Here is a 12638-nt window from a genome sequence, read left to right as displayed (position 1 = left end):
AACGAGCCTTCTGGGCCGGGACTAAGAGGACTTCAACCCTCCCTTTTCCTCTTTTCTGTATCCCTTATGTGAACGGTCTTAAATACAGCATATTCTTCTCTATCCAGGGCTTTATTTCCATTGCCAGAGTTTTGACCTCTGGTTACTCCCTGATTTCAGAAGGGATATAAATACTCAATCATAAGTCAATCCTTCATGGGAAGTAGGAGGAGACTCTCAGAGTACCATATTTGCCTGCAATGTTGTGTCTTTTACCTTCCACTGATGCAGCTGTTACAGGTCACTGCTAGGATACTGGACTCTATGGATTACTGGTCTGATCCCATATGGTCATGTTTGTGGATTTTGCTTTTTTAAAATGCACGCAGATAGCGGTGTCTAAATGCACTGAAGAGATGCGTACTAAGAGATTTTGGAAATTTGTCTTCCATAAATGTCTGCTTCAATCACGAGTATGCAAGGTTTTCGAATGAAAGTTGGGTTGGGGATTTCAGCATGTTGTTTGAACTTACTAGCCCACAAAGGTACACTGCTGTTATGCCAGCATGATACTTAAATCTGCATTACATCAACTGCACGGAACAAATGGATAATTTAAAAAGCGCTAAGTCATCAGGCACAGATGGTATACATATAGGAGTTTTGACGGAACTTAATTATGAAGTAGATGAGCTGCTAACAAAAATATGTGATCTCATTAACACCTACTACAATTCCACAGGACTGGAGGATAGTGAATATTGTACCTACATTTAGAAAAGGCTCCAGAGTCACAGAGAAAATTACAGACTAATTACAGAGACATTATGACTAATAAACCATACATGTGTAGCTGGCACACTGACTTAAACAATTATTACAAATAGAATGACAAAAATATAGAAGACCATGATATAACAGAGGCTAACCAGTATGCTTTCTGCAAAGGAAAACTGTGTTCAATTAATCTATTAGAATTCTTTGAACACATAAGTAAAGTTAGGGATAAAGGAGAACCAGATGACAATTTTGACTTTCAAAAGGCCTTTCACAAGATTCCTCACAACAAGTTTCTCAAGAAACTAAATTATGTGGTGAAGGCAAAGTACTGTCATGGACCAAAAAAGGTCTAGAAGACAAAAAAGTTGGGATTGAATGAATGGTCAATTGAAATGGCAAATGATTAATAGGTTCAAGATTCTGTACTAGGCCTGGTGTTATTTAATATACTTATTAATTTTCTAGTGTGGGGGGGAAAGCAGTGAAGTATCAAGTTGCAGATAACACAAAGTCATTAAGACTGGTAAAGATCACAGAGGACTGTGGGGAACTTCAAAGAGAAACTAAGTTCGGTGAATGGGTTATATGACAGAAGATGAAATCTCATGCTGATAAATGAAAAGTAATGCATATTGGAAGGAAAAAATTAAACAACGCGTATCTTACAAGATTCTAAATTAATTGTATCAACTCAAGAAAGTGACCTGGGAGTCACTGTGGACAGTTCAATGAAGACCTCTACTCAATGTGCAGGTGCAGTCAAAAATGCAAACAAGATGTTAGGCATAAGGAATAAGATTGTGAATAATACAAAAAATATTTTGTCATTATATAAATAAATACTGCAACCCCATCTGGAATACTAGTCACCTCATTTCAAAAGGTATATTGCAGAATCAGAGTGGGTTCAGCGATAGTTGATAAGAATGATTATGGGCATAGAAAAACTTTCATATGAAGAGAGATGAAAATATTAGAAGTGTTCGCTTTAGAAAAAAGACAATAATGGCAACATGATAAAATATATAAAGTAACAAATGATATAAAGAATGATAATGAACCTTATAGAAGATTCTTAGAGAAGGCAGATAGTGAGCTTCTATTCTCTCTGTTCCATCACACAAGAGCAAGGGGGCACATTCATTTAACAGGTGGGAAATGCAAAACAGGAAATACTTTTTCACACATAAAATTAGACTGTGGAACTTACTGTCACCAGGTGTTGAGGCCAAGAATTTAGCAAGATTCCAAAAGTGATTTATATGTATATGGATTACAAGAATATCCAGTTATAACAGCTATTGTTTACAAAAAATTAAAAAACTGATGTGAAATCTCATGCTTCAGGTTTTAAATCAATTTCCAGAAATAAAGATAAGGAGGTGACCTAATGTGGAGACTAGATTATCTCACATTTGTTTACTGTGGGGCTCTTTCATCTTCCTTTGACGTATCTGGTGCTGGCCACAGAATACTAGATAAGATGGTCTGATCCAGTATAGCAATTCCTATGTTCCTACTGTTTTCAGGAAACCAGGAAATGCCCATTTTCCTGCCACTCTGATTAATATACTCCCATCCCCTAACAGAACGGGAAAGGCATTTGTAAATTATCTATATCTATATCCACATTTCAAACTAACATTCATATATTGTGCATTCAAACTGCCCCGTATCTCTTTCTGCTCGTTTCATCTGATGTTTTCTTTGTTTTGCTTGAGTGCATACTGATAAATTTTCCATTTGCATATTATAGGAACTATTTAATGAATCACATAGTTGAATGTGATGTTCTCGGAAGCATTCCATGCTGCACTTTTTCACCTGGAGAAATGGCATAATCAGCAAATTGAGTTTATTTGGTTGTTTTTTTTGTTTTTGTTTTTTTACAGTTTAACATTAAAAATCTGCAAGTTTCTCATTTGACTTTTTTTTCCTTCGGTAAAGAGACCTACAGTACAAACAACTGATACAAAGCAATGATCAGCAATTTCTAATTAATTCATTCACTAAAAATGGATTTGGTCATTAATTCTTAAGTATTAAGTATCGTTTCAGAGGTTACAAGATGTCAAAAGTTTCTCCTGAGTGAATGGCTCATCGGTTGATGCCATTAAGACACATTAGCTTCATAGCTAACGTTACACAAGGGAGTGATGTAGCCAGAATGATGTCTAATGGTCTCTGACTGCCCTAACCAGATGGCTAAGGCCACTCTGCAGCTGGGTGAACTGGCCTTTCAATGTGAGATTGAGCAAGACTTTAACCCAGGACTTTCACAACTGTAGTTGAGCGCCTTAACCACTCAGCAACTGAACAAGACGGCTCAGGGATAATTGATATAGCGCCTTCGCAACTATTTTGCCAGTTCAGATTCAATCAAGGGCAGGAACAGCCAAAGACCACGACTATCTGATGGTGTTCACATCAAAGACCTCCGTCACTCAAGAGAGACTGGAAAATAATTCAGCATGTTCTTTCTAATTAGGTGTTGAGATCAATACGCACTGCCTTTGTCCTCTACATAGTTTTTCTGGATGGGTGGAGGAGGAGACGGACATCTTCCAGAATGAATTTCCACAAAAAGCATTAAATTAACGTGTACATTAATGCAACTATTTAGAAGATACCTCAGTTCTTTCTATTACACACACACACACACACACACTCTTCATGCCACTTTTCAAGACTATAATTTAAAAAAACAGGAACCTAAAAATAAGCTCCAAATTCATATTTAGGTACCTTCCTGATTTTCAAAAATGGCCTCAGGAGCATGACAATGTAGGATATACCAAAATTGAAGGAAACTCTAAATGAGATTACCTTCTCTAAACTATGCCACACTATTTGGATTCAAGTAACACACAGACACAAACGACAAATGTTATTCTTACAATGATGATTAAACAATCCTATGTGCTAACTACTTATTTTAAAATAAATATTGGTTTACATATAGAACCTTTGCTAAAGCTCTTATATTCCTACTGTAGCTTTTGCTTGCCAGGGTAAAGCTCTAACTTTTTCTACTGTAAATTATGTGACCAAATTGAATGACTGATATGTTGACACATGTCCCGTAAGTAGACATAATACATACATTAGTCATGTTGTTGGCAGTCCTTATAAACTCTATTATTTCTCATTTATAATGGCAGGGAATGAGTTATCTATCCTCAATGGATAAGCTAAAATTTAAAACATGAAAATTCTAAGATACCCAAAAAAATGTAAAGAAAATGTCAGTATTTTGACCCATGTTATTCATGCACCAGTTAACTAGAAAATTACAGAACCTGAAAAGCTCAGATAAAATTTATCAAGGGGATTAAAACAACACATGCCTTCTCCCGTCAGTAGCAGTGGGATGCTACTGGAATGTGAATTAAGGACTTTCAAGCCTTTGAAAAATGAGGACCTCTGAATTTTTAATTTTGTTAACTAATCATTAGAGAACTGGAAATTGCTGTGTTTCTGACTGTTAGATAGGTAGCTGTTTGCATAAAGTAAATTTTTAATTTTGCACGAGCTGGCCTGTTTCCCAGCAGCATATTGATTTGTGGGACCACTACTTATAGCACCTTGAGCATAATTAAATGTTAAGTCTCTCTTTGATGTGTGCAAAACCCGACTAAGAGGATTACTAGACATACTGAGGGTGGCTTTCACACATTTTCTGGTAATTGAACATTGCAATAACATTAAACTTATCTTTACTTAATAAGAATCCACATCCATCCTTTGCAATATCTGGTGTCCCTTTAGGTATTGGACAGGGATTGGGGAAAAGAGAGGACATTATAAAGGAATGAAAAAATTATCAAAGAAGGATAAATAATTTTGGAAATAATGCGACACTGAAATAAAATTAAGATATTTTGTAACTATTGAAAGAGCAGACACCCCAGGTCTGCAATGATTTAAATGGCAACTATTACAGAAGTCTCAGAAATACATTTCTATCTGCAAGTCTGAAGATGAAATTGGGATAGCAATTTTTCACTGACAGGTCAAAGGGCTTTAGTATTTCAGCACTATGTTGCCCACTCTATTCTGAGAAAGGTTCACCTTATAAATGAGAGGGGCAGTCTTGTTAAATACAAAGTAGGAATAGTAAAAAGGATATAAGAAAGCAGCATAGTGTAGCAGTTTGGGCACAAGTCTGGAAGTCGGAAACGCTGAGTTCTATTCCTGATTCTGCCACCAGTTCATTATATGACCTTGGATAGGTCACTTTAGCTCTGTGCCTCAGTTTCTCCATCTGTAAAGTTGGGACAGTCATTCTGTAAAGTGCTTTGGGATCTTTGAATAAAATATAAGCGAGAAGTATTAACACAGTGCAATAGAAACTTGCTAATATATGCTTTGCTTACCTGCGCATTCCTACCACACGTACAAGCTGACTGCTCTCTTCTTAGTTTCCAGCAAAAGATGTAACTGCTTGAGCTCTGTAGTATGGAATTTTATATTTCTAAGATTGTACTTTACTTGTTTACCATGAAACACTGTGACAAGTAACTAATAGGACATTTGCCATACAAAGGGATGCAGTACAGTGTGTGATAAACTATCTTTGCTTTTTACTATATGTGGTCACTGACTTGCTAATCTGCAAAATTTGATGATTCAAGAGATATCCCACTATCCGTGTGAATTCATTTAATTTGTGAAGGTTCAGGAATTAAACACCAGGCTTATTTACCTTCATGGTGTCTCCATTTCCTTTTTCAAATACAACAGCTCACTCAGTACCGTATTCTGGGTTACACACCAACCAATGATGTTACATGCACACAAAAAGGAAGTTCATTAAATTGTTTTCTTTAGCAATGGTAAAAAAAAAAAAAAAAGAACTTCAACTGGTAAATGTTAGACATACCAGCCTGTCACTTCTGAATCATTTCACTAGTTGTTCAGGGTAAAGCACCCCAAAATTCACCAGAACCAAAGCTTTGAGCCTGCTGGATGATCCAAATGTGTACATTATTGCATCTACACTGTAATGATATGAATACTAAAACTCATTAAAAATTATCCTAAGAGGTGTCCTTTGACATACTATGTATCAGGAATGGGAAAAGCCTAAAGAACAGCTATTGCTTATGTCAAGTACACAAACTGTTTTTATAACTTTAAGAAACAAAACCCATTGCTTAGTAGTTCTGAAGGATTTGAGCTTACTGGGTACTGAGTACACCCTTGGCTGTTTGTTACAAGATATTATTAGACTCTTTTGTAATTATGCCTTGTTTGCTCAGCAGCTGAAGAGTAAAACATTGAAGGGGTAGATGAATTGCCTTGTGCTATGAGGGGTATCTGACCTGTAGCAACATTTTTGCATGATAATTTTCTATGCCTTCCCCTCCCCATACTAATAATAGCTAGAATAGTTCCTTCTACAAAGCACAATATTTTAAACAACCTATACTATATTTATCTAATTTTTTCCTGCTGCTATCTGAATTTGACCTTTCTGGGATGAGAACAAGAATGGTACACATTCCTCTCTCTTCCAAGAAAAAAATTGCATTCAGTTTCGTAAAAGGGAAGGAACTACAGGCAGTTCCATCTCCTACCAGGGTTTTGTATATTTGTGTTACATAGTTCTATGAAAAATGGGGTGTTGTCTTCAGCCATACAGCTACCATCCTGTTGGATCTCACAAACTCAGCAGGGTTGGCATAGGTAGCTCTTTGGATGGGAGACTACTAAGACATACAATTAGAGGTACAGGAAGGAAGTAGCTAACCAATGTCCAAACACAATCATAGAAGATTAGGGTTGGAGGAGACCTCATGAGGTTATCTAGTCCAATCCCTTGCTCCAAGATGTTAGAGGGCAATATACTGCAAGAGGTGGTCTATTTCATCTGAGGGGAGCAACACTTGCAAGAGTCTCAAGAGAGAAAAATGACCACTTTCTGCGGGAGCAGGAGTGTTAACTCTGACATACAACTAAAATCTCTCCTGGGTACTAAAATTCCTCACACAGTCTCATATGGATACTTACTTTTTCTGCACAGCCTTTCCTTGGCTGATGTGTAGCATAAGTGTGTGTTGTTATAGTGCTACTGTATTTCACCCCAAATATCAAATCAGTTTCAGTATTGTGTGAAAGTAAATCATACATACAGCATTTACGGCAACACTCACTAAAGCTGATGCAGGGATGCATAAACTGTATCCTCCCGCATCAGAGAGGCAAAATAAGGCACAGCCTCCCATCCCTCCTCCCCAAGAGATGGCAGCTACAATTTCTGCCAGCAGCTCTCATAAGCCACTCCGGCCTCACTTCACTCCCACCCCCTGAAGTGTAGTAGCCCTCGTGCAGCCTGCACAATAGTGGGAAAGTTTTGGTTTCTTTGCACCACAACATCCTTCCCTGCCACAGCAGCTTCTTGGTCATTTAAAGCCCTGTGCATGGTTTATACTATTGAATGCCCCTCCCCACATAATTCTGGACTGAATCTAGCCACAGCATGTATATCAGCTGGTTACATTTCTAAATCTCTTTAAGATCATTTGAAATAGAGGGGAAGCTATTATTATTCAAGCTCAGAAAACATAGCTTATTATTACTTGAAGACACCCGTTACCTTAGAGCCAGTATGGAATTATACAGTAACTCCTCACTTAAAGTCATTCCAGTTTAACGTTGTTTTGTTGTTATGTTGCTGATCAATTAGAGAACATGCTTGATTAAAGTTGCGCAATGGTCCCTTATAACGTTGTTTGGTATCCTCCTGCTTTGTCCACTGCTTGCAGAAAGAGCAGCCCGTTGGAGCTAGTGGTGGGGGTTTGGAACGAGGGTGAACTGGCAGCTCCCCATCAGCTCCCTGCTCCAATAAGTTCCCAGTACAGCAGCCAGCTTTTAATTGCCTGCAGGTCAGCTGTCCCTCCCCACACTGTGTGTGCTGCTCCTGCCCTCTGCCTTGGAGCTGTTCCCGGGAGCCTCCTGCTTGCTGTGAAGGGGGGAGCAGGGGGAAGAAGGAGGCTAATGTCAGGGTGTCTCCCTCCTTTATGCTCCTGCCCCCCGCTCCTTTAGCCCATCTCCACAGAGCAGGGTTGGGACAATACAGGGCTCAGGATGGAGGGAGCTTGCTGGCAGTAGCTGCTGTCTCAACTTGCTGATCTACTTAAAAAGGCAGTGTACTTAGAGTGGGGTCAGAGTACTTAAAGGGGCAATGCGCGTCTCTCTCTCACACACGTGGTGTGTGTCTCTGTTTCTCTCTGACATGCTATCTCCCTTCCCTCCAATCATGCTGCCTTGTAGAGTGTGAGGCTATGTTAACAATGTGTTCATCCTTGAGGGATCAGCTGAGTGCTAGTTCATCATTTAGAAGTAAGGCATTCCCTGGGAAATATCCCACCCTCTTCCAACCTCTGACTCTACCACCTCAACCAAGCTTCACAATCAGGCTGTATACAGTATTAAATTGTTTGTTTAAAACTTATACTCTGTGTGTGTGTGTATATATATATATATATATATATATATATTATATAGCTTTTTGTCTGACGAAAAAAATTTCCCTGGAACCTAACTCCCCCATTTACATTAATTCTTATGGGTTTCAGAGTAGCAGACATGTTAGTTTGTATCCGCAAAAAGAACAGGAGTACTTGTGGCACCTTAGAGAGTAACAAATTTATTAGAGCATAAGCTTTCGTGGGCTACAGCACACTTCATCGGATGCATAGAATGAACATATAGTAAGCCTCTCACAGTTTGTATGGCAACTTCCAACTTATCTATCTATCTATCTATCTATGTTCCATTCTATGCATACGATGAAGTGGGCTGTAGCCCACAAAAGCTTATGCTCTAATAAATTTCTAACTCTCTAAGGTGCCACAAGTACTCCTGTTCTTTTTATTAATTCTTATGGGGAAATTGGATTATGTTTTTAATATCGTTTCGCTTAAAGTAGCATATTTCAGGAACATAACTACAACGTTAAGCGAGGAGTTATTGTATTAGATTCCTCTCTAAAACATCATGAAAATATGGATAAAATTTGGTTAAACTGTGAAGCTATATACAGTCAGGATTATTAGGTTGATAGGAGATATCGTCTACTAATTCTCCTAACACCAAATCAAAACTATGAAGGCTTCTGTCAAATCTTTAGCTAACTGGTTCAGAACTAAAGATATTGCTATTTGTTTTACATTATCAGCAATTCTTTTTAATAAATTAAAATTGTCTAGCAAGTAGGTGAAGATGTTCTATGCTGCTTTCATGAGGACTTGACAGTAATTCATAGGAGGTGACAATGGAAAGATGAGAGTCATAAGATGGCTGAATAGTAGCTCTTTGCTGCTGAATGATTCTGTCTTGTAGCAAATGATGCTTGCGGTTTTCAAAACAAGAGAATGTCCGAAGACAGAGCTGAGGTGTAAAAAGAAGGAAGTTTCTTGTTGTTAAGGATATTTTCCCTCTAAACCTTGCAGATTAAAAAGATGAACCTCTAAAAGAAATGCCTTGATACGAAACACTTCAAATACGGATAGTCACTGATAAAATGAGCTTGTGTTAAAGTCTAGTTTTTTTAACATGGATAACAAACTAAAACCTTATTCGTGGGCTAAAAACTAGAACAGACTGGTGCCACATAGCAGGTATTGTAAAGTTTCAGGAAAATAAAGACACAGCTTTCATATGATTGTAGTCCAGCATCTCTATCTCTAATCACCGTGCAGTCCCTGGGAGTTACTCTAGCCATATTTGGCTAGAAGTGCAAAATACTACCACTGCCTAGAACACCAGGGTTCAAGGCAAAACATGAGCCAGATGGGAATGGAGGCATTTTACAGATCATACTTGCAAGAACTAAGACTGCATGCTGCATTGTTTTCAAGAACATCTATGTGGGTAGCAATAAGAGGATATTGCTGCTTTGATGGTGGCCATGAATCTCTCTAGTCTGCTCAGTGGACAACAACAATGCAACTGGGACTGACTCAACAGCAGAAAGTTGGGATTTTACCTGGGGAAAGGGCAGCGTAGGACAAAACTGAAATGCAAAAGACCTTCAAATTTACTGAACTCCATGCTTCATTATTTTGAATTGGTGAGAATCCATCTGACAGACATCACCAGATAGCATGCATTTGTAACTGCCTATATGGTTCATACTACAAAATTGACAAAGCTACATCATACAGTTTTTAAAAGATAAACATGGTAATATGTTATCACTTAATGTTAGGGTAAATAATAATACCTTTGTCTCAGGCCAACAGGCTTTGAGAACAGCATGAGTTCTGAAGAACACAAGTAGCCTGCTATCCTCATCACTGAGATGAAATGCTTGCTCCATAATCTGCAGCACCTTAATGCGGGGCTTCACTGGCAAGCAGTCATCAGCACAGAAAGGTCTCAACCACTCCAATAGATCATCTGAAGAAATTAGTTTCTCCCTGTAATCCAAATAAAATGGTTCATCTTTAATTAATATTTAGTCATTTTAATCCAAATTCTAAAGACATTATCACTGATAGTCACATAAGAAATATGTCCTGTGTTTAGTTGTGAACAATTTTAATGGGAATATTGTAAACTCTTCTCATTCTGATTGAGGAATAAGCCCCTGTGTGTTAGACCTACCTGAACACAACCACAGAGATTCAGTGCCTTTGAATTGCACTTTCTTCTGTATTATTGATTATGTTACTTGGTCATATATTTGGCTACCTTGAAATAGAGACTGTAAACCTGTGGAACTTAACCCACTCTGCTTTTTATGAACCTGAAAATAAATTAAGGAGTTCTCAAATGATATTAATTGCATGCCGACTTCATTATCATGCCATTCTGATTTTAAGAAATAGCACAACAAGATCAATGAAAAGGACTGTTCTAGGATAGATGATCATGGATTAGGAGAAGAAATGATCATGTTCAAAAATGAATCTTGTTGGGAAGAGAATTCATATACATCCATCCTGCAACCATCAAATGAAACATACATCCATTCCATCTATTTAAATAGATGCACCCTCAGTTAAAAATCCATTCTTAGTTCTTTAAATTTTCCTTCACTAATCAGTTTTAAGGGTCATCATAGAGAAACCATGAAGAACCAGCTATACATAAAAACGTTATTTTCTAAACCGTAAGAGTTTAATCAGGGAATATTATGTCTTCCTAGCATATAGACAGCAAAACACATTCCAATATTTAACATAATATGAACACAGAGAAATGAAACTTCTCAAGCATTTACTAATCTCATGAAAGAATTGTTTTTTCGTGAATCCATTCCAAATGAGGCCATTCCAATAGTTGTAATACAAAATGTAAAAAGTAAACAGATAAAAGGGGACACATAATACTTTGAACATTAATGGTCAGAGTCTATGAACACAATTTCTAATAATTTTGATAATTTGGAGGTTTTGATATTAAAAATAATTGTATTTTAAATAAATGTAATAATAAAACCAACATTAAAACTCTATGCTTCCTTGTTCATGCCCTATGAAGATACATTGGCTTCGGATGGGCTCACCTTATCAGGAGATCTCACCAATGCGACGCCTCCTCTAGCCTGGCGGACAAAAATGGTACGCACCATGCACGACATGCATACTGCTGGGCTGTGGGTGCCCTTGCACAGTTAGCCTAGCAGTGGTCAAAAACATCCTCGCATGGCCATGTCACTGTTTATCAGACCCAAGTGATTAGTAACACACACAATCTTCCCAGTTTTTAAATGTAATTGCAAAATTAGTAGAATTAAGCCTGATTTAATAATTTTGTAATTACATTAAAAATCAGGAGTCTTATGGGAAGTTTGGGGTGGGGGTGCCATCTCTGCTCCTCCCAACCAAAATACTACATCACCAGCTCCCACTGGCTTACAAGGGACAGGCAAGTTGAGTGCTTTGGGGGATCTCAGCTATCCCATCATCATACAAGAAGAGAGAGACTCTTTTAGGTAGGCCAGTCCCCAAACCCTTTAGGGCTTTACAGGTGAAAATTAAGGGCTAATATGTAATTTAGAACAAAGTAGTGCATTTTGCCATTGTGAATAATTAAATCATTGATATGGCACAAAAACTACAGAAACATTCATTTCAAATAGTGAAGATAAGGTATAGCAACAGTGACTGAATTCATTATGTTTTAAAAAGCAGCTGAAGCATCATATAAAAATTAAATTGGAGAAAACACTGTTCAGAAATAATCCTAGTTCTTTTAAACATATTTTCGGTATTTTTCTAGGTTAATTATTCCTAAAGGTATTTACATAAAAGCTTCCCCTCATTTCTGTTGGCCTCAGCTGCCCTGCTACAGATATCCATGGGCATTGAAAAATGGTTTTAACATGCTTCTTATTCATCTGAACATGGAGTAGATTAATGCTTCTGCTGTTTACTAAGCAGTAATGTAGTCTTCTCAAGCATTTCTACACTAAACTACATTAGACGACATTTTTGTTTTTTTGTAATCCTTTCATTTTGAAATATTTAAATTAGCTAATGTTATTACAATTACCAACGAGCCAATTAAATATTCTTTCATGAGAATCTACAGCCTATTTTAGTCTAACAAATCGATGGTTGTCAATGAACACCAGTGTCTGTTCCTAGTGGGGGAGGAAGAGGATGCTAAGAATGTATATGTAGGAGATCCAAAACACTTTTTTTACAGAACTAAAATCTAAAATGATCAAATTCTGTTATCTATCTATTTATGCTTTCAGCTAGTTTTCAGTTCAGTTGACAGTGTTCATACTCAAGTTAATTGGAATTAATTTTTCAAATGAGATTGAGATACTACCATTTACTTTAATAAACCCAACACATATCACATCTACAGTACTGTGTTCCCTTCAATTGCACCACAATTCAAAACTAAGGTTGTAGAAA

The 12638-nt window shown here is 37.4% G+C and overlaps 1 protein-coding gene across 4 annotated transcripts in view; it reads right to left on the bottom strand.

Moving 5' to 3' along the window:
- NBAS (NBAS subunit of NRZ tethering complex) overlaps nt 1-12638 on the bottom strand; it is a 394692-nt gene that overhangs the window by 58920 nt on the left and 323134 nt on the right. For all 4 annotated transcript variants that reach the window (XM_038394647.2, XM_043510232.1, XM_043510234.1 and 1 more), the window contains one exon: nt 9989-10184. In XM_038394647.2, coding sequence (XP_038250575.1) covers nt 9989-10184 — 196 coding nt within the window. The remainder of the gene's footprint in view (nt 1-9988; nt 10185-12638) is intronic.

This window comes from Dermochelys coriacea, chromosome 3 (assembly GCF_009764565.3).
Source record: "Dermochelys coriacea isolate rDerCor1 chromosome 3, rDerCor1.pri.v4, whole genome shotgun sequence".
Taxonomy (NCBI): domain Eukaryota; kingdom Metazoa; phylum Chordata; order Testudines; family Dermochelyidae; genus Dermochelys; species Dermochelys coriacea.
Note: the sequence above shows the minus strand (reverse complement) of the source record. Positions and strands in the feature narration are given on the sequence as shown.